At 44.8% G+C, this 27,058-nt stretch overlaps 1 protein-coding gene across 1 annotated transcript in view; it reads left to right on the forward strand.

Moving 5' to 3' along the window:
- Nucleotides 1-27,058, forward strand: part of LOC139377183 (cAMP and cAMP-inhibited cGMP 3',5'-cyclic phosphodiesterase 10A-like) — a 56,378-nt gene that overhangs the window by 17,668 nt on the left and 11,652 nt on the right. Inside the window, exons 9-15 of the mRNA XM_071120185.1 lie at nucleotides 9,354-9,496; nucleotides 10,868-10,960; nucleotides 12,866-13,052; nucleotides 15,024-15,166; nucleotides 16,070-16,153; nucleotides 20,182-20,332; nucleotides 22,608-22,763. Coding sequence (XP_070976286.1) covers nucleotides 9,354-9,496; nucleotides 10,868-10,960; nucleotides 12,866-13,052; nucleotides 15,024-15,166; nucleotides 16,070-16,153; nucleotides 20,182-20,332; nucleotides 22,608-22,763 — 957 coding nt within the window. The remainder of the gene's footprint in view (nucleotides 1-9,353; nucleotides 9,497-10,867; nucleotides 10,961-12,865; nucleotides 13,053-15,023; nucleotides 15,167-16,069; nucleotides 16,154-20,181; nucleotides 20,333-22,607; nucleotides 22,764-27,058) is intronic.

A 27,058-nucleotide genomic window follows, 5' to 3' on the forward strand; every position in this document is an offset into this window, starting at 1 on the left:
TTTTGAACTGAGCTAGTTATCTAACTTTTTGTCTCTAACTAGGTAGCTGGTAAGTTAGCTAGTTAGCCTCCTTTGTCAGCACACTAGTGGTTCCAATTTTAAGACTAACACACACAAGCTAGCTAACTACCTAGGGTATTATTTTGATAAATAGCTAACCCCTTTAATTAATCTGTGGTAGCTAGCTATTATTGTTATTATTAGCTAGCAGTGGATAACATGACTAGCTAAACCTAAATGGTATAGATAATGGTGATAGTATAGTTTTGTATAGCTAGAGTGTATATGCTACGTTGTCATCAATTCCTCTTCTCTCCCACAGATTGCCGTACGGTCTCAGACTCCAGGATGCGAAAATGCTCAACAAGAAAAGAAACATGATAACCCTATGTTATATTGTAAATAGTTAATCAGTTGTCAAATTCTATTCTGACTTGTAATATTAAAAAGGGGGAGAAAAATAACCCCCTCTGAATTAGCTAGGCTACTCACTATACCAATGATAGGCTACAGATTTGAGTCACTGCAATTAACGTGTTTTCCCAATGTATCCTTACGTTACATTACATTTTATTCGTGTTATGTATTACATGTTTGAGGAGATTATACGCTGTTATAAATGTTTGCAACTCATTAATAAATGTCCAGAAAGTTTCCAGTAATTTTTTTTACGAGTTATAAATATTAGTAGACCTTAACTCGTTAATAAAATGGTCATACGTTATACATGTTGGTAACCCAACAACTCAGTTATTAATATTTATAGGACTGTCACTTTAAAATAAGGTTATACATGTTGGTAACCCAACAACTCAGTTATTAATATTTATAGGACTGTCAATTTAAAATAAGGTTATACATGTTGGTAACCCAATAACTCAGTTATTAATATTTATAGGACTGTCACTTTAAAATAAGGTTATACATGTTGGTAACCCAACAACTCAGTTATTAATATTTATAGGACTGTCACTTTAAAATAAGGTTATACATGTTGGTAACCCAACAACTCAGTTATTAATATTTATAGGACTGTCACTTTAAAATACGGTTATACATGTTGGTAACCCAACAACTCAATTATAAATATTTATAGGACTGTCACTTTAAAATAAGGTTATACATGTTGGTAACCCAACAACTCAGTTATAAATATTTATAGGACTGTCACTTTAAAATAAGGTTATACATGTTGGTAACCCAACAACTCAGTTATTAATATTTATAGGACTGTCACTTTAAAATAAGGTTATACATGTTGGTAACCCAACAACTCAGTTATAAATATTTATAGGACTGTCACTTTAAAATAAGGTTATACATGTTGGTAACCCAACAACTCAGTTATTAATATTTATAGGACTGTCACTTTAAAATAAGGTTATACATGTTGGTAACCCAACAACTAAGTTATTAATATTTATAGGACTGTCACTTTAAAATAAGGTTATACATGTTGGTAACCCAACAACTCAGTTATTAATATTTATAGGACTGTCACTTTAAAATAAGGTTATACATGTTGGTAACCCAACAACTCAGTTATTCATATTTATAGGACTGTCACTTTAAAATAAGGTTATACATGTTGGTAACCCAACAACTCAGTTATTAATATTTATAGGACTGTCACTTTAAAATAAGGTTATACATGTTGGTAACCCAACAACTCAGTTATTAATATTTATAGGACTGTCACTTTAAAATAAGGTTATACATGTTGGTAACCCAACAACTCAGTTATAAATATTTATAGGACTGTCACTTTAAAATAAGGTTATACATGTTGGTAACCCAACAACTCAGTTATAAATATTTATATGACTGTCACTTTAAAATAAGGTTATACATGTTGGTAACCCATTTGTTAATGACTTACTGGATTGGCTCTTTTTCCACTTGTTGACAACTCAGTTATAAATATTTATAGGACTGTCACTTTAAAATAAGGTTATACATGTTGGTAACCCATTTGTTAATGACTTAGTGGATTGGCACTTTTTCCACTTGTTGACAACTCAGTTATAAATATTTATAGGACTGTCACTTTAAAATAAGGTATACTTTTAGAAGTTATAAGTGTAGGTAAATAATTTATAGATTATTTGAGAGTTCACTCAGAGTATAGACATACTTATAGGCAGTGTTGGGTTCACATCACTGCATTCATAAGAGCAGATCCAACACTATATTAATAAAACATGTTCATGCAACGAATGGTAGTTATGAAGATCGAAACATTCAACGTTGTGAAAGGATACCTCCTCCACTGTTACACCAACCAATGGTATTACAGTTACCATGAGAGGATACCTCCTCCACTGTTACACCAACCAATGGCATTACAGTTACCATGAGAGGATACCTCCTCCACTGTTACACCAACCAATGGTATTACAGTTACCATGAGAGGATACCTCCTCCACTGTTACACCAACCAATGGTATTACAGTTACCATGAGAAGATACCTCCTCCACTGTTACACCAACCAATGGTATTACAGTTACCATGAGAGGATACCTCTCTCCACTGTTACATCAACCAATGGTATTACAGTTACCATGAGAGGATACCTCCTCCACTGTTACACCAACCAATGGTATTACAGTTACCATGAGAGGATACCTCCTCCACTGTTACACCAACCAATGGTATTACAGTTACCATGAGAGGATACCTCCTCCACTGTTACACCAACCAATGGTATTACAGTTACCATGAGAGGATACCTCCTCCACTGTTACACCAACCAATGGTATTACAGTTACCATGAGAGGATACCTCCTCCACTGTTACACCAACCAATGGTATTACAGTTACCATGAGAGGATACCTCCTCCACTGTTACACCAACCAATGGTATTACAGTTACCATGAGAGGATACCTCCTCCACTGTTACATCAACCAATGGTATTACAGTTACCATGAGAGGATACCTCCTCCACTGTTACATCAACTAATGGTATTACAGTTACCATGAGAGGATACCTCCTCCACTGTTACATCAACCAATGGTATTACAGTTACCATGAGAGGATACGTCCTCCACTGTTACATCAACCAATGGTATTACAGTTACCATGAGAGGATACCTCCTCCACTGTTACATCAACCAATGGTATTACAGTTACCATGAGAGGATACCTCTCTCCACTGTTACACCAACCAATGGTATTACAGTTACCATGAGAGGATACCTCCTCCACTGTTACATCAACCAATGGTATTACAGTTACCATGAGAGGATACCTCCTCCACTGTTACATCAACCAATGGTATTACAGTTACCATGAGAGGATACCTCCTCCACTGTTACATCAACCAATGGTATTACAGTTACCATGAGAGGATACCTCCTCCACTGTTACATCAACCAATGGTATTACAGTTACCATGAGAGGATACCTCCTCCACTGTTACATCAACCAATGGTATTACAGTTACCATGAGAGGATACCTCCTCCACTGTTACATCAACCAATGGTATTACAGTTACCATGAGAGGATACCTCCTCCACTGTTACATCAACCAATGGTATTACAGTTACCATGAGAGGATACCTCCTCCACTGTTACACCAACCAATGGTATTACAGTTACCATGAGAGGATACCTCCTCCACTGTTACATCAACCAATGGTATTACAGTTACCATGAGAGGATACCTCCTCCACTGTTACATCAACCAATGGTATTACAGTTACCATGAGGATACCTCCTCCACTGTTACACCAACCAATGGTATTACAGTTACCATGAGAGGATACCTCCTCCACTGTTACACCAACCATGAGGATACCTCCTCCACTGTTACACCAACCAATGGTATTACAGTTACCATGAGAGGATACCTGCCTACTGTTACACCAACCAATGGTATTACAGTTACCATGAGAGGATACCTCCTCCACTGTTACATCAACCAATGGTATTACAGTTACCATGAGAGGATATCTCCTTACTGTTACACCAACCAATGGTATTACAGTTACCATGAGAGGACACCTCCCTATTGTTACATCAACCAATGGTATTACAGTTACCATGAGAGGATACCTCCTCCACTGTTACATCACCAATGGTATTACAGTTACCATGAGAGGATACCTCCTCCACTGTTACACCAACCAATGGTATTACAGTTACTTCCCTCTCCTACCTGCCTCCCTTCCCTCTCTTTCAGTTACTGGCCCAACCCTCTAACCACTAGGCTACCTGCCTCCCTTCCCTCTCCTACCTGCCTCCCTTCCCTCTCCTACCTGACTCCCTTCCCTCTCCTACCTGCCTCGCTTCCCTCTCCTCCCTGCCTCCCTTCCCTCTCCTACCTGCCTCCCTTCCCTCTCCTACCTCACTCCCTTCCCTCTCCTACCTGCCTCCCTTCCCTCTCCTACCTGACTCCCTTCCCTCTCCTCCCTGCCTCCCTTCCCTCTCCTACCTGACTCCCTTCCCTCTCCTACCTGCCTCCCTTCCCTCTCTTTCGAGTTACTGGCCTAACACTCTAATCACTAGGCTACCTGCCTCCCTTCCCTCTCTTTCAGTTACTGGCCCAATGCTCTAACCACTAGACTACCTGCCTTCCCTCTCTTTCAGTTACTGGCCCAATGCTCTAACCACTAGACTACCTGCCTCCCTTCCCTCTCTTTCAGTTACTGGCCCAATGCTCTAACCACTAGACTACCTGCCTCCCTTCCCTCTCTTTCAGTTACAGGCCCAATGCTCTAACCACTAGACTACCTGCCTTCCCTCTCTTTCAGTTACTGGCCCAATGCTCTAACCACTAGACTACCTGCCTTCCCTCTCTTTCAGTTACTGGCCCAATGCTCTAACCACTAGACTACCTGCCTTCCCTCTCTTTCAGTTACTGGCCCAACCCTCTAACCACTAGACTACCTGCCTCCCCTCTCTTTCAGTTACTGGCCCAATGCTCTAACCACTAGACTACCTGCCTCCCTTCCCTCTCTTTCAGTTACTGGCCCAATGCTCTAACCACTAGACTACCTGCCTTCCCTCTCTTTCAGTTACTGGCCCAATGCTCTAACCACTAGACTACCTGCCTCCCTTCCCTCTCTTTCAGTTACTGGCCCAATGCTCTAACCACTAGACTACCTGCCTTCCCTCTCTTTCAGTTACTGGCCCAATGCTCTAACCACTAGGATAGCTGCCTCCCTTCCCTCTCTTTCAGTTACTGGCCCAATGCTCTAACCACTAGACTACCTGACTCCCTTCCCTCTCTTTCAGTTACAGGCCCAATGCTCTAACCACTAGACTACCTGCCTTCCCTCTCTTTCAGTTACTGGCCCAATGCTCTAACCACTAGACTACCTGCCTTCCCTCTCTTTCAGTTACTGGCCAAATGCTCTAACCACTAGACTACCTGCCTCCCTTCCCTCTCTTTCAGTTACTGGCCCAATGCTCTAACCACTAGACTACCTGACTCCCTTCCCTCTCTTTCAGTTACTGGCCCAATGCTCTAACCACTAGACTACCTGCCTCCCTTCCCTCTCTTTCAGTTACTGGCCCAATGCTCTAACCACTAGACTACCTGCCTCCCCTCTCTTTCAGTTACAGGCCCAACCCTCTAACCACTAGACTACCTGCCTCCCTTCCCTCTCTTTCAGTTACTGGCCCAATGCTCTAACCACTAGACTACCTCCCTTCCCTCTCTTTCAGTTACTGGCCCAATGCTCTAACCACTAGACTACCTGCCTCCCTTCCCTCTCTTTCAGTTACTGGCCCAATGCTCTAACCACTAGACTACCTGCCTCCCTTCCCTCTCTTTCAGTTACTGGCCCAATGCTCTAACCACTAGACTACCTGCCTCCCTTCCCTCTCTTTCAGTTACTGGCCCAACCCTCTAACCACTAGACTACCTGCCTTCCCTCTCTTTCAGTTACTGGCCCAATGCTCTAACCACTAGACTACCTGCCTCCCCTCTCTTTCAGTTACTGGCCCAATGCTCTAACCACTAGACTACCTGCCTTCCCTCTCTTTCAGTTACTGGCCCAATGCTCTAACCACTAGACTACCTGCCTCCTCTCCCTCTCTTTCAGTTACTGGCCCAATGCTCTAACCACTAGACTACCTGCCTCCCTTCCCTCTCTTTCAGTTACTGGCCCAATGCTCTAACCACTAGACTACCTGCCTTCCCTCTCTTTCAGCTACTGGCCCAATGCTCTAACCACTAGACTACCTGCCTCCCTTCCCTCTCTTTCAGTTACTGGCCCAATGCTCTAACCACTAGACTACCTGCCTTCCCTCTCTTTCAGTTACTGGCCCAATGCTCTAACCACTAGACTACCTGCCTCCCTTCCCTCTCTTTCAGTTACTGGCCCAATGCTCTAACCACTAGACTACCTGCCTCCCTTCCCTCTCTTTCAGTTACTGGCCCAATGCTCTAACCACTAGACTACCTGCCTTCCCTCTCTTTCAGCTACTGGCCCAATGCTCTAACCACTAGGCTACCTGACTCCCTTCCCTCTCCTACCTGCCTCCCTTCCCTCTCTTTCAGTTACTGGCCCAATGCTCTAACCACTAGACTACCTGCCTTCCCTCTCTTTCAGCTACTGGCCCAATGCTCTAACCACTAGACTACCTGCCTCCCTTCCCTCTATTTCAGTTACTGGCCCAATGCTCTAACCACTAGACTACCTGCCTTCCCTCTCTTTCAGTTACTGGCCCAATGCTCTAACCACTAGACTACCTGACTCCCTTCCCTCTCTTTCAGTTACTGGCCCAATGCTCTAACCACTAGACTACCTGCCTTCCCTCTCTTTCAGTTACTGGCCCAATGCTCTAACCACTAGACTACCTGCCTCCCTTCCCTCTCTTTCAGTTACTGGCCCAATGCTCTAACCACTAGACTACCTGCCTCCCTTCCCTCTCTTTCAGTTACTGGCCCAATGCTCTAACCACTAGACTACCTGCCTCCCTTCCCTCTCTTTCAGTTACTGGCCCAATGCTCTAACCACTAGACTACCTGCCTCCCCTCTCTTTCAGGTACAGGCCCAACCCTCTAACCACTAGACTACCTGCCTCCCTTCCCTCTCTTTCAGTTACTGGCCCAATGCTCTAACCACTAGACTACCTGCCTCCCTTCCCTCTCTTTCAGTTACTGGCCCAATGCTCTAACCACTAGACTACCTGCCTCCCTTCCCTCTCTTTCAGTTACTGGCCCAATGCTCTAACCACTAGACTACCTGCCTCCCTTCCCTCTCTTTCAGTTACTGGCCCAATGCTCTAACCACTAGACTACCTGCCTCCCTTCCCTCTCTTTCAGTTACTGGCCCAATGCTCTAACCACTAGACTACCTGCCTTCCCTCTCTTTCAGTTACTGGCCCAATGCTCTAACCACTAGGATACCTGCCTCCCTTCCCTCTCTTTCAGTTACTGGCCCAATTCTCTAACCACTAGACTACCTGACTCCCTTCCCTCTCTTTCAGTTACAGGCCCAATGCTCTAACCACTAGACTACCTGCCTTCCCTCTCTTTCAGTTACTGGCCCAATTCTCTAACCACTAGACTACCTGACTCCCTTCCCTCTCTTTCAGTTACTGGCCCAATGCTCTAACCACTTGACTACCTGCCTCCCTTCCCTCTCTTTCAGTTACTGGCCCAACCCTCTAACCACTAGACTACCTGCCTCCCTTCCCTCTCTTTCAGTTACAGGCCCAATGCTCTAACCACTAGACTACCTGCCTTCCCTCTCTTTCAGTTACTTGCCCAATGCTCTAACCACTAGACTACCTGCCTTCCCTCTCTTTCAGCTACTGGCCCAATGCTCTAACCACTAGGCTACCTGACTCCCTTCCCTCTCCTACCTGCCTTCCCTCTCTTTCAGCTACTTGCCCAATGCTCTAACCACTAGACTACCTGCCTCCCTTCCATCTCTTTCAGTTACTGGCCCAATGTTCTAACCACTAGACTACCTGCCTTCCCTCTCTTTCAGTTACTGGCCCAATGCTCTAACCACTAGACTACCTGCCTCCCTTCCCTCTCTTTCAGTTACTGGCCCAATGCTCTAACCACTAGACTACCTGCCTTCCCTCTCTTTCAGTTACTGGCCCAATGCTCTAACCACTAGGATACCTGCCTCCCTTCCCTCTCTTTCAGTTACTGGCTCAATTCTCTAACCACTAGACTACCTGCCTCCCTTCCCTCTCTTTCAGTTACTGGCCCAATGCTCTAACCACTAGACTACCTGCCTTCCCTCTCTTTCAGTTACTGGCCCAATGCTCTAACCACTAGGATACCTGCCTCCCTTCCCTCTCTTTCAGTTACTGGCCCAATTCTCTAACCACTAGACTACCTGACTCCCTTCCCTCTCTTTCAGTTACAGGCCCAATGCTCTAACCACTAGACTACCTGCCTTCCCTCTCTTTCAGTTACTGGCCCAATTCTCTAACCACTAGACTACCTGACTCCCTTCCCTCTCTTTCAGTTACTGGCCCAATGCTCTAACCACTTGACTACCTGCCTCCCTTCCCTCTCTTTCAGTTACTGACCCAACCCTCTAACCACTAGACTACCTGCCTCCCTTCCCTCTCTTTCAGTTACAGGCCCAATGCTCTAACCACTAGACTACCTGCCTTCCCTCTCTTTCAGTTACTGGCCCAATGCTCTAACCACTAGACTACCTGCCTTCCCTCTCTTTCAGCTACTGGCCCAATGCTCTAACCACTAGGCTACCTGCCTTCCCTCTCTTTCAGTTACAGGCCCAATGCTCTAACCACTAGACTACCTGCCTCCCTTCCCTCTCTTTCAGTTACTGGCCCAACCCTCTAACCACTAGGCTTCCTGCCTCCCTATTAAATAATTGTTAATAATGTAATTTTAGCCCCTTTAAGAAAACCTTAACAAATGGAACCTTATTGTAAAGCGCTACCGTGAATCCTAACTTCCCCTTTATGAAACCCTTAACAAATGGAACCTTATTGTAAAACGCTACCGTGAATCCTAACTTCCCCTTTAAGAAACCCTTAACAAATGGAACCTTATTGTAAAGCGCTACCGTGAATCCTAACTTCCCCTTTAAGAAACCCTTAACAAATGGAACCTTATTGTAAAACGCTACCGTGAATCCTAACTTCCCCTTTAAGAAACCCTTAACAAATGGAACCTTATTGTAAAGCGCTACCGTGAATCCTAACTTCCCCTTTAAGAAACCCTTAACAAATGGAACCTTATTGTAAAACGCTACTGTGAATCCTAACTTCCCCTTTTAAGTCAAAATGTTCATTTAGTCATATGGGTTGATTTCAATAGGAAGAGAAGTTATGATTCGCTCCCTGTCTGTGTGACCATGTCTTTCTGTGTAGCGTACTGATGCGGTTCATCGTGGTGTTGTGTTTCAGATATATGCAAAAAACCTGGTGAATGCGGACAGATGTGCACTGTTCCAGGTGGACCACAATAACAATGAACTGTACTCAGACCTGTTTGACATTGGGGAGGAGAACGAGGGCAAACCTGTCTTCAGGAAAACCAAAGAGATTAGGTAAGGGTCCTGATCGATTATTTTACTGCTTATCTGAGTGATTCTTTGAAGGGTTGACTTGTGATCATGTGAACGATTCTCTGACGGGTATGTTGAATTGACAAGGGATCATGTGAATGATTCTCTGATGGGTTATATTGAATTTATTAGTGATCATCTGATTGATTCTCTGGTGGGTTACATTGAATTGACAAGGGATCATGAGAACGATTCTCTGATGGCTATGTTGAGTTGACTAGTGATCATGTGAACGATTCTCTGATGGGTTATATTGAATTGACAAGGGATCATGTGAACAATTCTCTGGTGACAGCAGATGAGCAGTCGTAACCATAGAACTAGAATCCCTAGAACAAAGAAACTGGAATCCTAGAACAAGGGAACTACGATCCTAGAACGGGGGAACTAGAATCGTAGAACAGGGGAACTAGAATCCTAGAACTGGGGAACTAGAATCCTAGAACAGGGGAACTAGAATCCTAGAACAGGGGAACTAGAATCCTAGAACAAGGAAACTAAATCCCCAGAACAGGGAAACTAGAATCATAGAACAGGGGAACTATGATCCTAGAACAGGGGAACTATGATCCTAGAACAAGGGAACTAGAATCCTAGAACAGGGAAACGATAAATCCTAGAACAGGGGAACTAGAATCCTAGAACAGGAAACTATAAATCCTAGAACAGGGGAACTAGAATCCTAGAACAGGGGAAATATACATCCTAGAACAGGGGAACTAGAATCCTAGAACAGGGGAACTAGAATCCTAGAACAGGGGAACTAGAATCCTTGAACAGGGGAACTAGAATCCTAGAACAGGGCAACTATAATCCTAGAACAGGGGAAATATAAATCCTAGAACAGGGGAACTATAATCCTAGAACAGGGGAAATATAAATCCTAGAACAGGGGAACTATAAATCCTAGAACAGGGGAACTAGAATCTTAGGACAGGGAAACTAGAATCTTAAAACAGGGAAGTAGAATTCTCAGAACAGGAAAACTAGAATCTTAAAACAGGGAACTAGAATCCTAGAACAGGGAAACTAGAATCCTAGAACAGGGAAACTAGAACCCTAGAACAGGGGATCTAGAATCCCTAGAACAGGGAAGTAGAATTCTTAGAACAGGAAAACTAGAATCTTAAAACAGCGAACTAGAATCCTAGAACAGGGAAACTATAAATCATAGAAGAGGGTAAATAGAATTGTAGAACAGGAAAATTAGAATCCTAGAACAGGGAAACTAGAACCCTAGAACAGGGGAACTAGAATCCCTAGAACAGGGAAGTAGAATTCTTAGAACAGAAATGTCCAAGTCTATTTGTATGGTTGTAACCTCCATCACTCTTCTGTCCTCTCCTCGTCCAGGTTTTCTATAGAGAAAGGTATAGCGGGCCAAGTGGCACGGACGGGGGAGGTCCTTAACATCCCAGACGCCTATGCAGACCCACGCTTTAATAGGTGAAACGTTTATTTTACCCTGGCTGAGTCTGAACTGACATCCTATCCACGGGTCGCATGTTTCGTGACAACATTGTTTTGAACGTTCGTTTTAGGACTGATGCCCCATCTGAGCATTCCACTCGATGCGGTCTCTATAGGTGGTGATGAAGATGTATTCTAAAGTACTGTGGCTTGGAGACATGATGACATTTCAAAAGGAGGCAAATAATTAGCAAGGCAAGCTTTTATGTTTAAAAAAAAGAATAATAAATTTAGCCTTTATTTAACCATGCAAGTCAGTTAAGAATAAATTCTTATTTATAATGACGGCCTACCACGGCCAAACCCAGACGACGCTGGGCCTATTGTGCGACGCCCTATGGGACTCCCAATCATGGCCGGTTGTGATACAGCCTGGAATCGAACCAGGGTCTGTAGTGACGCCTCTACCACTGAGATGCAGTACCTTAGACCGCTGCGCCACTGCGGTCTAAGGCACCTCTAACACTTTAGATGCAGTATAACATTAGCTGGCTAGCTACGATTTGAAGGGAGAGCACCAACATTTTAGCTAGCTAACGTTAACATTGTTAGCCATTTCTGACTAACTTTGCTAGCTCATGGCAACATTACCATCTCTCCAAAGTAAAATGTATGACTTCATAATGATAGCAATGTTGTTTTCTACAAATGATTTGTCTATTTCAATAATAATATTTCAAGGACACTAAACTGTCATTTTGACGAAACAGCCGTTAGCCGACGTTCATAAATAATGAGCGTTAATCATCAGTGGGAAGTCAATAGGCTGCGGCATCTGCAAGACGTTGACAACAACAGCAACGATGTGACGGGAGGGGCAAACCTTGTGAATATTGTGCACTACTTTTGAGTAGATCAATATGAGCCCTGGTCAAAAGGAGTGCACTATATAGTGGATAAGGTGCCGTCTACTTTATTTGTGTCGTTTCCATTAGATCTGAATGTGTTTAATTAACCCTCAGAGCAGACCTGGGTTAACTAGAGGGTCATTTCCTGAGTCAGCAAAGACAATAGACCTGAATGTGTTTAATTAACCCTCAGAGCAGACCTGGGATAACTAGAGAGTCATTTCCTGAGTCAGCAAACACAATAGATCTGAATGTGTTTAATTAACCGTCATAGCAGACCTGGGTTAACTAGAGGGTCATTTCCTGAGTCAGCAAACACAATAGATCTGAATGTGTTTAATTAACCGTCAGAGCAGACCTGGGTTAACTAGAGAGTAATTTCCTGAGTCAGCAAACACAATAGACCTGAATGTGTTTAATTAACCCTCAGAGCAGACCTGGGTTAACTAGAGAGTCATTTCCTGAGTCAGCAAACACAATAGACCTGAATGTGTTTAATTAACCCTCAGAGCAGACCTGGGATAACTAGAGAGTCATTTCCTGAGTCAGCAAACACAATAGATCTGAATGTGTTTAATTAACCCTCAGAGCAGACCTGGGATAACTAGAGAGTCATTTCCTGAGTCAGCAAACACAATAGATCTGAATGTGTTTAATTAACCCTCAGAGCAGACCTGGGATAACTAGAGAGTCATTTCCTGAGTCAGCAAACACAATAGATCTGAATGTGTTTAATTAACCCTCAGAGCAGACCTGAGATAACTAGAGTTTTAACTACGCTTTGTGGAAAGCATCCATTTTTACAAATATTTACTTTGGAGGCGATTTATTTTATCTATTTATTGAACTGTATTGTTGGTTAAAGGGGTTGTAAAGTATTTCACGTTAAGTATTCGGCACGTGACAAATAAAATTTGATTTGAATATCAGCCTAATGAATTAAAACAATGGCATCATGTCAAAATGAATGCTGTGGTACGTTTTAAAGTCGACGTAGTGATGTTATTTTTAACACTTTCCTTTCCCTTCACAGAGAGGTGGACCTCTATACGGGATACACCACGCGGAACATCCTATGCATGCCCATCGTTTCCAGGGGGACCGTAATAGGGGTCGTACAGATGGTTAACAAGCTGAGTGGAAGTGCCTTCACCAAAACAGACGAGAACAACTTCAAGATGTTCGCCGTCTTCTGTGCTCTAGCCTTACACTGTGCCAACGTCAGTGTTTTGTCTCTTTTAATATATATATATTTTTTATTTTTAAATCAAAATGTATTTTATTTTGTGTCTGAAAGAAAAACAAGCCACATACACGACATTCAGGATACAGTATACAAATCATCAGAGAGTTTCTCTTTCCACTAAAATCAGCGATTCTCAACTCTGTACTACACGGTTAACCAACACCATTTATCAATATTAGACAAAGTAAAAACTTGGAAGAGATGTGGAAAATCATGACTAAAGCTGAACTATTTAGCTCTGTTGGGACCAGCACTCCCTGACATGTCTTTTAAGCTGTGTGTCCCTGAGACGTTGTTAAACCTCTGGGGGTAGGACAGCCAGGCGGTAGCCACACTGACGCCAAACCTCTGGGGTAGGACAGCCAGGCTGTAGCCACACTGACGCCAAACCTCTGGGGGTAGGACAGCCAGGCTGTAGCCACACTGACGCCAAACCTCTGGGGTAGGACAGCCAGGCGGTAGCCACACTGACGCCAAACCTCTGGGGTAGGACAGCCAGGCTGTAGCCACACTGACGCCAAACCTCTGGGGGTAGGACAGCCAGGCTGTAGCCACACTGACGCCAAACCTCTGGGGGTAGGACAGCCAGGCTGTAGCCACACTGACGCCAAACCTCTGGGGTAGGACAGCCAGGCTGTAGCCACACTGACGCCAAACCTCTGGGGTAGGACAGCCAGGATGTAGCCACACTGACGCCAAACCTCTGGGGGTAGGACAGCCAGGCTGTAGCCACACTGACGCCAAACCTCTGGGGTAGGACAGCCAGGCTGTAGCCACACTGACGCCAAACCTCTGGGGTAGGGCAGCCAGGCGGTAGCCACACTGACGCCAAACCTCTGGGGTAGGACAGCCAGGCTGTAGCCACACTGACGCCAAACCTCTGGGGTAGGACAGCCAGGCGGTAGCCACACTGACGCCAAACCTCTGGGGTAGGACAGCCAGGCTGTAGCCACACTGACGCCAAACCTCTGGGGTAGGACAGCCAGGCGGTAGCCACACTGACGCCAAACCTCTGGGGGTAGACTGAGGGGAGGATGAGGACAGGGGGAAAAGGAGAGGAGAGAGACTGAGAGACTGAGGGGAGGATGAGGACAGGGGGGAAAGGAGAAGAGAGAGACTGAGGGGAGGATGAGGACAGTGGGGAAAGGAGAGGAGAGAGACTGAGGGAAGGATGAGGACAGGGGGGAAAGGAGAGGAGAGAGACTGAGGGGAGGATGAGGACAGGGGAAAAGGAGAGGAGAGAGACTGAGGGGAGGACGAGGACAGGGGGGAAAGGAGAGGAGAGAGAGTCTTTGGTGCCAAGGACAGGGGAACGATATGCCTCCCAACTGCAACGCCAAGAGAAAAAGAATGGTCCATTTTTTTAACTGTCTGACAGGGTCAGTCTCCCTGTCTGTTCGCATGTTCTCATCTGTCTTGTCTTTTTCTGTCTGCTTGTCTGTCTCTGTCTGTCTCTGTCTGTCTGTCTCTGTCTGTCTCTGTCTGTCTCTGTCTGTCTCTGTCTGTCTGTCTCTGTCTGTCTGTCTGTCTCTGTCTGTCTCTGTCTGCTTGTCTGTCTGTCTCCCTGTCTGTTCGCATGTTCTCATCTGTCTTGTCTTTTTTTGTCTGCTTGTCTGTCTGTCTGTCTCTGTCTGTCTGTCTCTGTCTGTCTCCCTGTCTGTTCGCATGTTCTCATCTGTCTTGTCTTTTTCTGTCTGCTTGTCTGTCTGTCTCTGTCTGTCTCTGTCTGTCTGTCTCTGTCTGTCTCTGTCTGTCTGTCTCTGTCTGTATGTCTCTGTCTGTCTCTGTCTGCTTGTCTGTCTGTCTCCCTGTCTGTTCGCATGTTCTCATCTGCCTTGTATTTTTCTGTCTGCTTGTCTGTCTGTCTCTGTCTGTCTCTGTCTGTCTCTGTCTGTCTGTCTCTGTCTGTCTGTCTCTGTCTGTCTGTCTCTGTCTGTCCGTCCAGATGTACCACCGGATCAGGCACTCTGAGTGTATCTACAGGGTAACCATGGAGAAGTTGTCCTACCACAGTATCTGTACTTCAGAGGAGTGGAAGACCCTCACACAGCTGGACCTTCCTACGCCCCTATACAAAGAGATAGAACTGTGAGTGTCTAACCCCAACACCCCTATACAAAGAGATAGAACTGTGAGTGCCTAACCATAACGCCCCTATACAAAGAGATAGAACTGTGAGTGTCTAACCATAACGCCCCTATACAAAGAGATAGAACTGTGAGTGTCTAACCATAACGCCCCTATACAAAGAGATAGAACTGTGAGTGTCTAACCCCAACACCCCTATACAAAGAGATAGAACTGTGAGTGCCTAACCATAACGCCCCTATACAAAGAGATAGAACTGTGAGTGTCTAACCATAACGCCCCTATACAAAGAGATAGAACTGTGAGTGTCTAACCATAACACCCCTATACAAAGAGATAGAACTGTGAGTGTCCTAAGACAAGCAGACAGACAGGAAGGCAGGAGAGAATGGCCAGAGCAGGAAGGGTGTGTGTGTGTGTGTGTGTGTGTGTGTGTGTGTGTGTGTGTGTGTGTGTGTGTGTGTGTGTGTGTGTGTGTATCTGTGCGTGTTTCAGCCCTGCAAGATCTACAGCTATTGCCTGTATCTATCTCTTTCTTCCACATAAACACACACACACAAATGCATGCATGCACACACTCACACACACTCTCTCTCTCACACACACACACCCTGTTACACCACACACTGCAGCCGATGATAATCTAAGATGCTCCCTCTTTCTCTCCCTCCTCTCCCTCTACCCTCCCTCCCTCCTCTCCCTCCTACCCTCTCTCCCTCTACCCTCTCTCCCTCCTACCCTCTCTCCCTCCTACCCTCTCTTCCTCCTCTCTCTCCTACCCTCTCTCCCTCCTACCCTGCCTCTCCGTACTACCCTCTCTCCCTCCTACCCTCTCTCCCTCCTACTCCGTCTCTCCCCCCTACCCTGTCTCTCCTTCCTACCCTCTCTCCCTACCTTCTCCAGGTTTCATTTTGACATTAGTCAGTTTGAGGAGCTGTGGCCGGCTGTCTTTGTATACATGGTCCACAACTCATGTGGAGAGACCAGGTACGTATGTATGTATGTCCTCTGGGACATTTACAGCTGCTTGTCATCAGGGAAATTAACTTTGTCAAATATACCCATAGACTCTAAGATAAATTAACTGAGTCATATATACCCATAGATTCTACAATAAATTAACTTAGCCATTTATACCCATAGACTCTAAGATAAATTAACTTAGCCATATATACCCATATATTCTACAAGATAAATTAACTTAGCCATATATACCCATAGACTCTAAGATAAATTAACTTAGTCATATATACCCATAGACTCTAAGATAAATTAACTGAGTCATATATACCCATAGACTCTAAGATAAATTAACTGAGTCATATATACCCATAGACTCTAAGATAAATTAACTTAGCCATATATACCCATAGACTCTAAGATAAATTAACTGAGTCATATATACCCATAGACTCTAAGATAAATTAACTTAGCCAAATATACCCATAGACTCTTAGATAAATTAACTAAGTCATATATACCCATAGACTCTAAGATAAATTAACTTAGCCATATATACCCATAGACTCTAAGATAAATTAACTGAGTCAAATATACCCATAGAACAGGATAAATACTATTCCTTTACAATACTTTACCTCTCTGTCTCTCTCTTGCTCTCAATTCAATTGAAGGGTTTTGTTGGCATAGGAATCATGTGCTTACACACACACACACACACAGACACACACAGACACACACAGACACACACACACACACACACACACACACACACACACACACACACACACACACACACACACACACACACAGCGAGTTAAATGGATCATAAACAACAGTGAAATAAATAAAAAATATTAAATATTACACTCACAAACGTTCCAAAAGAATAAAGACATTTCAAATGTCATATTATGTCTATATACCGTTTTGTAACGATATGCAAATAGTTCAAGTATATTAAGGAATATAAATATGGGTTGTATTTACAATGGTGTTTGTTCTTCACTGGTTGCCCTTTTCTCATGGCAACAGGTCACAAATCTTGCTGCTGTGATGTCACACTGTGGTATTTCACCCAGTAGATATGGGAATTTATCAAAATGGGGTTTGTTTTCTAATTCTTTGTGGATCTGTGTAATCTGAGGGAAATATGTGTCTCTAATATGGTCATACATTTGGCAGGAGGTTAGGAAGTGTAGCTCAGTTTCCACCTCATTTTGTGGGCAGTGTGCACATAGCCTGTCTTCTCTTGAGAGCCATGTCTGCCTACGGCGGCCTTTCTCAATAGCAAGCAATATGCCCTTAAGTTTGGGTCAGTCACAGTGGTCAGGTATTCTGCCAATCTGTACTCTCTGTTTCGGCCAAATAGCATTCTAGTTTGCTCTGTGTTTTTGTAAATTCTTTCCAATGTGTCAAGTAATTATCTTTTAGTTTTCTCATGATTTGGTTGGGTCTAATTGTGCTGCTGTCCTGGGGCTATGTGGAGTCTGTTTGTGTTTGTGAACAGAACCCCAGGACCAGCTTGCTTAGGGGACTCTTCTCCAGCTTCATCTCTCTGTATGTAATGGCTTTGTTACTGTATGTTTGTGAATCGCTTCCTTTTAGGTGGTTAATGTCTCTTTTCTGGATTTTGATCATTAGCGGGTATCGGCGTAATTCTGCTCTGCATGCATTATTTGGTGTTTAAGTTGTACACTGAGGATATTTTTGGCAGACTTCTGCATGCAGAATCTCAATTTGGTGTTTGTCGCATTTTGTGAATTCTTGGTTGGTGAGCGGATCCCAGACCTCACAACCATGAAGGGCAATGGGCTCTATGACTGATTCAAGTATTTTTTGCCAGATTCTAATTGGTACATCGAGTTTTATGTTCCTTTTGATGGCATAGAATGCCCTTCTTGCCTTGTCTCTCAGATCGTTTACAGCTTTGTGGAAGTTACCTGTGGCGCTGATGTTTAGGCCAAGGTATGTATAGTTTTTTGTGTGCTCTAGGGCAACAGTGTCTAGATGGAATTTGTATTTGTAGTCCTGGTGACTGGACCTTTTTTGGAACACCATTATTTTGGTCTTACTGAGATTTACTGTCAGGTCCCAGGTCTGACAGAATCTGTGCATAATATCTAGGTGCTGCTGTAGGCCCTCCTTGGTTGGGGACAGAAGCACCAGATCATCAGCAAACAGTAGACATTTGACTTCAGATTCTAGTAGGGTGAGGCCGGGTGCTTCAGATTGTTCTAGTGCCCTCGCCAAAAGGTCTGGGTTAGGTCTGCTCCTCCCTGTTTCACACCTGGTAGTGGATGGGACTACCAGCACTCTGTAACCTAGAGGGCAACCAGTGGGTCCGTCTCCCTTATACCATGTTTCACACCTGGTAGTGTGGTGGATGGGACTACCAGCTCTCTGTAACCTAGAGGGCAACCAGTGGGTCCGTCTCCCTTATACCATGTTTCACACCTGGTAGTGGATGGGACTACCAGCTCTCTGTAACATAGAGGGCAACCAGTGGGTCCGTCTCCATTATACCATGTTTCACACCTGGTAGTGGATGGGACTACCAGCACTCTGTAACCTAGAGGGCAACCAGTGGGTCCGTCTCCCTTATACCCTGTTTCACACCTGGTAGTGTGGTGGATGGGACTACCAGCTCTCTGTAACCTAGAGGGCAACCAGTGGGTCCGTCTCCCTTATACCATGTTTCACACCTGGTAGTGGATGGGACTACCAGCACTCTGTAACCTAGAGGGCAACCAGTGGTTACATCTCCCTTATACCATGTTTCACACCTGGTAGTGTGGTGGATGGGACTACCAGCTCTCTGTATTCTAGAGGACAACCAGTGGGTCCATATCCTCTATACCACCCACCTGGTAGTGTGGTGGATGGGACTACCAGCTCTCTGTAACCTAGAGGACAACCAGTGGGTCCGTCTCCTCTATACCACCCACCTGGTAGTGTGGTGGATGGGACTACCAGCTCTCTGTAATCTAGAGGGCAACCAGTGGGTCCGTCTCCTCTATACCAGGTTTCTTGTAGGATGCAATGTCTGTATTTAATTACTTTGATGAAGTCTGGGTTCCTGCTCTTTAGACCAAAGGCAGATGACCTCAGACGCTCTTTCTCTCTCTCTCTCCCCTCCCCATCCTCTCCCTACCTCTCCCCCAATCCTCTCTCTCTTTTTCTCCCCCTCTCTTTCTCCTCCCCTCCCTAACCCTGTTTAGAATGAGTTGATGACATCCATGCTTTCACTTTTCTCATGTTTTGGTTGGGTCTAACCATGTTGCTGTCTCTCTCTCTACCTCTCCCCATCCTCTCCCTACCTCTCCCCCATCCCCTCTCTCTCTCTTCTATCCTCTCCTTACCTCTCCCCCTATCCTCTATCTCTCTCTCCTATCCTCTCCCTACCTCTCCCCCTATCCTCTATCTCTCTCTCCTATCCTCTCCCTACCTCTCCCCATCCTCTCTCCCTCTCTCCTATCCTCTCCCTACCTCTCCCCATCCTCTCTCTCTCTCTCCTATCCTCTCCCATTCTCTCCCCCTATCCTCTCTCTCTCCCCATCCTCTCCCCTATCCTCTATCTCTCTCCCCATCCTCTCCCCTATCCTCTCTCTCTCCCCATCCTCTCCCCCTATCCTCTCTCTCTCTCCCCATCCTCTCCCCCTATCCTCTCTCTCTCCCCATCCTCTCCCCCTATCCTCTCTCTCTCTCCTATCCTCTCGCTACCTCTCCCCTATCCCCTCTCTCTCCCCATCCTCTCTCTCCCCATCCTCTCTCTCCCCCCATCCTCTCTCTCTCCCCATCCTCTCCCTACCTCTCCCCCATCCTCTCTCTCTCCTCACCCCCTCGCTCTCTCTCCCCTATCCTCTCCCTACCTCTCCCCCATCTTTGTCCCCATCCTCTCTCATCCTCTCTCTCTCACCCCTATCCTCTCCCTACCTCTCCACCTATCCTCTCTCTCTCCCCCATCCTCTCTCTCCCTCTCCCCTATCCTCTCCCTACCTCTCCCCCAATCCTTCCTCTTTCTCTCCCCTCTCCCCCCCCCCTCCTCCTTCTAGTTTTGAGTTGGAGAAGTTGTGCAGGTTCACAATGTCTGTGAGGAAGAATTATCGGCGTGTTCCCTACCACAACTGGAAACATGCGGTGAACGTGGCTCACTGTATGTACGCCATACTGCAGAAGACCACCGGCATCTTCACTGAGATAGAGGTATGTCTCTCTCTGTCTGTCTGTCTGTCCGTCCATCCGTCCGTCCGTCCGTCCGTCTCTCTGTCTGCCTGCCTGCATGTCTGTCTGTCTCTCTGTCTGCCCGCCTGTCTGTCTGCCTGCCTGTTTGTCTCTCTGTTTTGTCTCCCCGCCTGCCTGTCTGTCCGTCCGTCTCTCTCTGTCTGTCTGTCTGTCTGTCTCTCTGTTTGTCTCCCCGCCTGCCTGCCTGTCCGTCCGTCCGTCTCTCTGTCTGTCTGCCTGCCTGCCTGTCCGTCAGTGTGTCAATAACACAGTCAGTCAAGAGTTCAAATAAAGGTTCAGAAAGATTAAAGTTGCGGTCAAATCCATTCCAATTCAGTCATTTAATCTTGGCGCACAGATCCCTTTAGCGGGATCATTTCGGCAACATGCAGAGCGCCAAATTCACATTAAATTACTACAAATATTTCATTTTCATGAAATCACAAGTGCAATATACCAAAGCTTAACTTGTTGTTAATCCACCTGCATGTCAGATTTCAAAAAAGCTTTACGGTGAAAGCAAACCAAGCGTTTATGTAAGGTCTCTCAGCAGACAAAACATTAAAAACAGCAAAGTAGATTGGCCACGAAAGTCAAAAAAGCAATACAATGAATCGCTTACCTTTGATGATCTTCGTATGTTTGCACTCACAACACTCCCAGTTACACAATAAATGTTTGTTTTGTTCGAAAAATATTATTTTTAATTCCAAAAACCTCCATTTGGTTGACGCGTTTTGTTTAGTAATCCACAGGCTCGTGCAGGTCACGACGGGCAGACGAAAATTCCAAATAGTATCCGTAAAGTTCGTAGAAACATGTCAAACGTTTTTTTATAATCAAGCCTCACGTTGTTTAGGAGAGAGAGAGAAAAGGTCTCTCCAGTGGCGCACGCATGAACAAATCTAAGGACATCTGGCTATCCACTGACACGATGTGATCATTCTCGCTCATTTTTCAGAATAAAAGCCTGAAACTATGTCTAAAGACTGTTCACACCTTGTGGAAGCCACAGGGAAAGGAATCTGGTTGATATCCCTTTAAAATGGAAGATTTCAATGGAAAAGGTTTCAGAAAAACAACACTTCCTGGATGGATTTTCCTCAGATTTTCGCCTGCAATATCAGTTCTGTTATACTCACAGACAATATTTTGACAGTTTTGGAAACTTTAGAGTGTTTTCTATCCTATCTGCCAATTATATGCATATTCTAGCTTCTGGGCCTGAGAAATAGGCAGTTTACTTTAGGCACGTTTTTCATTCAAACATTAAAATACTATAATAATAACTATAAATAATACTCTCTCTCTCTCCCTATCCTCTCTCTCTCCCTCTATCTTCTCTCTCTCTTCCCTTATCCTCTCCCTCTCTCCCCCTATCCTCCCCCTTTCTCTCTCTCCCGTATCCTCTCTCTCCCTGTCCTCTCTCTCCCCATCCTCTCTCTCTCTCTCTCTCTCTCTCTCTCTCTCCCTATCCTCTCTCTCTCCCTATCCTTTCTCGCTCCCCCTATCCTCTCTCACTCCCTCAATCCTCTCTCTCTTTCCCCATCTTCTCTCTCTCTCCCCCTATCCTCTCTCTCTCCCAATTTCCTCTCTCTCTCCCCATCCTTTCTCGCTCCCCCTATCCTCTCTCACTCCCCCTATCCTCTCTCTCTCCCCCCTATCCTCTCTCTCTCCCCTATCCTCTCGCTCTCCCCTATCCTCTCTCTCTCCCACTATCCTCTCTCTCTCCCCTATCCTCTCTCTCTCTCCCAATATCCTCTCTCTCTCTGCCCCTATCTTCTCTCTCTCTCCCACTATCCTCTATCTCCCCCTATCCTCTTTCTCTCCCTATCCTCTCTCTCTCTCTCTCTCTCTCTCTCTCTCTCTCTCTCTCTCTCTCTCCCCCATCCTCTCTCTCTCCCTATCCTCTCTCTCTCTCCCTCTATCCTCTCTCATCTCTCCCCTATCCTCTCTATCTACCTCTCCCCTATCCTCTCTCTCTCTCCCCCTATCCACTCTCTCTCCCCCTATCCTCTCTCTCTCCCCTATCCCCTCTCTCTCTCCCCCTATCCTCTCTCTCTCCTATCCCCTCTCTCTCTCCCATCCTCTCTCTCCCCCTATCCTCTCTCTCTCCCCCTATCAACACTCTCTCTCCCCCTATCCACACTCTCTCTCCCCTTATCCACACTCTCTCTCCCCCTATCTTCTCTCTCTCCCCCCATCCTCTCTGTCTCTTCCCCTATCATCTCTCCCCCATTTGCTCCCCCATCAACAGAAGAAGGGTCTGCTGATAGCCTGTCTATGTCATGATCTGGACCATCGAGGATACAGTAACACCTACCTACAGAAGTTTGACCATCCTCTAGCTGCCCTGTACAGCACATCTACAATGGAGCAGCACCACTTCTCCCAGACTGTATCCATCCTCCAGGTAGGAACACCACTTCTCCCAGACTGTATCCATTTACCAGGTAGGAATACCACTTCTCCCAGACTGTATCCATCCACCAGGTAGGAACACCACTTCTCCCAGACTGTATCCATTTACCAGGTAGGAATACCACATCTCCCAGACTGTATCCATTTACCAGGTAGGAATACCACTTCTCCCAGACTGTATCCATTTACCAGGTAGGAATACCACTTCTCCCAGACTGTATCCATTTACCAGGTAGGAATACCACTTCTCCCAGACTGTATCCATTTACCAGGTAGGAATACCACTTCTCCCAGACTGTATCCATCTACCAGGTAGGAATACCACTTCACCCAGACTGTATCCATTTACCAGGTAGGAATACCACTTCACCCAGACTGTATCCATTTACCAGGTAGGAATACCACTTCTCCCAGACTGTATCCATCTACCAGGTAGGAATTCCACTTCACCCAGACTGTATCCATTTACCAGGTAGGAATACCACTTCACCCAGACTGTATCCATTTACCAGGTAGGAACACCACATCTCCCAGACTGTATCCATTTACCAGGTAGGAATACCACTTCTCCCAGACTGTATCCATCCTCCAGGTAGGAACACCACTTCTCCCAGACTGTATCCATTTACCAGGTAGGAATACCACTTCTCCCAGACTGTATCCATCCTCCAGGTAGGAACACCACATCTCCCAGACTGTATCCATTTACCAGGTAGGAACACCACTTCTCCCAGACTGTATCCATTTACCAGGTAGGAACACCACTTCTCCCAGACTGTATCCATTTACCAGGTAGGAACACCACTTCTCCCAGACTGTATCCATTTACCAGGTAGGAACACCACTTCTCCCAGACTGTATCCATTTACCAGGTAGGAACACCACTTCTCCCAGACTGTATCCATTTACCAGGTAGGAACACCACTTCTCCCAGACTGTATCCATTTACCAGGTAGGAACACCACATCTCCCAGACTGTATCCATTTACCAGGTAGGAATACCACTTCTCCCAGACTGTATCCATTTACCAGGTAGGAACACCACATCTCCCAGACTGTATCCATTTACCAGGTAGGAACACCACTTCTCCCAGACTGTATCCATTTACCAGGTAGGAATACCACTTCTCCCAGACTGTATCCATTTACCAGGTAGGAGTACCACTTCTCCCAGACTGTATCCATTTACCAGGTAGGAACACCACATCTCCCAGACTGTATCCATTTACCAGGTAGGAACACCACTTCTCCCAGACTGTATCCATTTACCAGGTAGGAACACCACTTCTCCCAGACTGTATCCATTTACCAGGTAGGAATACCACTTCTCCCAGACTGTATCCATCCTTTATTTAACCAGGTAGACCAGATCACCTTTATTTAACCAGGTAGACCAGATCACCTTTATTTAACCAGGTAGACCAGATCACCTTTATTTAACCAGGTAGACCAGATCACCTTTATTTATCCAGGTAGACCATATCACCTTTATATAACCAGGTAGACCAGATCACCTTTATTTAACCAGGTAGACCAGATCACCTTTATTTAACCAGGTAGACCAGATCACCTTTATTTAACCAGGTAGACCAGATCACCTTTATTTATCCAGGTAGACCATATCACCTTTATTTAACCAGGTAGACCAGATCACCTTTATTTAACCAGGTAGACCAGATCACCTTTATTTAACCAGGTAGACCAGATCACCTTTATTTAACCAGGTAGACCAGATCACCTTTATTTAACCAGGTAGGCCAGATCACCTTTATTTAACCAGGTAGACCAGATCACCTTTATTTAACCAGGTAGACTAGATCACCTTTATTTAACCAGGTAGGCCAGATCACCTTTATTTAACCAGGTAGGGTAGTTGAGAACAAGTTCTCATTTACAACTTCGACCTGACCAAGATAAAGCAAAGCAGTTCGACACAAACAACGACACAGAGTTACACATGGAGTAAAACAAACATACAGTCAATAATACAGTATAAACAAGTCTATATACGATGTGAGCAAATAAGGTGAGATAAGGGGGCGAATGTTATCTTTAACATTTTACTTTATGACAATACATTACATTCAGTACCAGTCAAAAGTACAGTTTTGACTATTCTCTGCATCATAATAGTGAAGACATTAAAAAAATGAATAACACCTATCATGTAGAATCATTTAGTGACCAAAAAAGTGTTAAACAAATCTAAATATATTTTATATTTGAGATTCTTCAAAGTAGAAGAATCCCTTTGCCTTGATGACAGCTTTGCACACACTTGGCATTCTCTCAACCAGCTTCACCTGGAATGCTTTTCCAACAGTCTTGAAGGAGTTCCCACATATGGTGAGCGCTTGTTGACTGCTTTTCCTTCACTCTGCGGTCCAACTCATCCCAAACCATCTCAATTGGGTTGAAGTCGGGTGACTGTAGAGGCCAGGTCATCTGATGAAGCACTCCATCATTCTCCTTCTTAGTCATATAGCCCTTACACAGCCTGGAGGTGTGTTGGATCATTGTCTTGTTGAAAAACAAATGATAGACCCACTAAGCCCAAAACAGATAGGATGGCGTATTGCTGCAGAATGCTGTGGCAGCCATGCTGGTTAAGTGTGCCTTGAATTCTAAATAAATCACAGTGTCCCCAGCAAAGCAACCCCACACCTCCTCCTGCAAGCTTTACGTTGGAAACCACACATGCAGAGATCATCCGTTCACCTACTCTGCATCTCACAAAGACACAACAAATTTGGACTCCAGACCAAAAGACAGATTTCCACTGGTCTAATGTCCATTGCTCGTGTATCTTGGCTCAAGCAACTCTCTTCTTGTTATTGGTGTCCTTTAGTAGTGGTTTCTTTGCAGCAATTCGACCATGAAGGCCTGATTCACTGGGTCTCCTCTGAACAGTTGATGTTGAGATGTGTCTATTACTTGAACTCTGTGAAGCATTTATTTGGGCTGCAATTTCTGAGGCTGGTAACTCTAATGAACGTATCCTCTGCAGCAGAGGTAACTCTGGGTCTTCCTTTCCTGTGGCGGTCCTCATGAGAGCCAGTTTCATCATAGCGTTTGATGGTTTCTGTGACTGCACTTGAAGAAACTTTCAAAGTTCTTGAAATGTTCCATATGGACATCATGTCTTAAAGTAATGATGGACTGTCATTTCTCTTTGGTTATAGGGGTATCTTCTGTATACCACCCCTACCTTGTCACAACACAACTGATTGGCTCAAACGTTTTAACAAGGAAATAAATACCACAAATTAGCTTTTAACAAGGCCCACCTGTTAATTGAAATGCATTCCAGGTGACTACCTCATGAAGCTGGTTGAGACAATGCTTTGTTACTCAATGCACATGCAAAAACACAGATATTAAAAACAATCCTTAAAAGTCAAGCTGCATTGCAGCATGCCGGGAAAATGCTAATGATTGGTGTGGCTGTTTTACTCTACCTATCTACCTATATCTACTCTGTAAATAATAACTTTGGTTGTTCTACACCATTCAGTGTTAATTTCACTATTACTGAATCAACACTACAATGTTACACAGAAAAATCATCACACACACACACACACACACACACTATAGCTGCCCTATACAGCAGTGTGTGTGTGTGTGTGTGTGTTATACCACACACTCACACAAACGCACACACATTGTTATTAACCTGTGTCACCTCCCAATTCAAATCTTTATCATTGGTAGATGATGATCATGTACCTTGAATCCTTGTCCTCCCAAATGTCAGGGTTGGGGTCAATTCCAATTAAGATAATTCATTCAAATTTTCATTGAATTGAAAACTTAAAAAGTGGGAAATAAATAGCTTTTACTTTTAAAATTTATTGAGAAATTGAAAATAGATAGCCTTTAAATTAGAATTTCAATTTACCTCTTATATTAACCCCAGCCCTGAGAAGTATTCCTAACTAACCCCCAACGTTAAAGTCCCTGAAGTATTCCTAGCTACCCCCAACGTTAAAGTCCCTGAACTATTCCTAGCTACCCCAACATTAAAGTCCCTGAACTATTCGTAACTACCCCCAATGTCAAAGTCCCTGAAGTATTCCTAGCTACCCCCAACATTAAAGTCCCTGAAGTATTCCTAGCTACCCCCAACATTAAAGTCCCTGAAGTATTCCTAAAGTCCCTGAAGTATTCCTAACTACCCCAAACTTTAAACGACCTACTTCTCCGCCTCAGGACATACCCTCTGGCTATCCATCCTAAGCCTAGCTGAGCCGAACGCCTCATGAGCAGAGCTTGTGCTTTTTATTG

Source organism: Oncorhynchus clarkii, chromosome 20 (assembly GCF_045791955.1).
Source record: "Oncorhynchus clarkii lewisi isolate Uvic-CL-2024 chromosome 20, UVic_Ocla_1.0, whole genome shotgun sequence".
Taxonomy (NCBI): domain Eukaryota; kingdom Metazoa; phylum Chordata; class Actinopteri; order Salmoniformes; family Salmonidae; genus Oncorhynchus; species Oncorhynchus clarkii.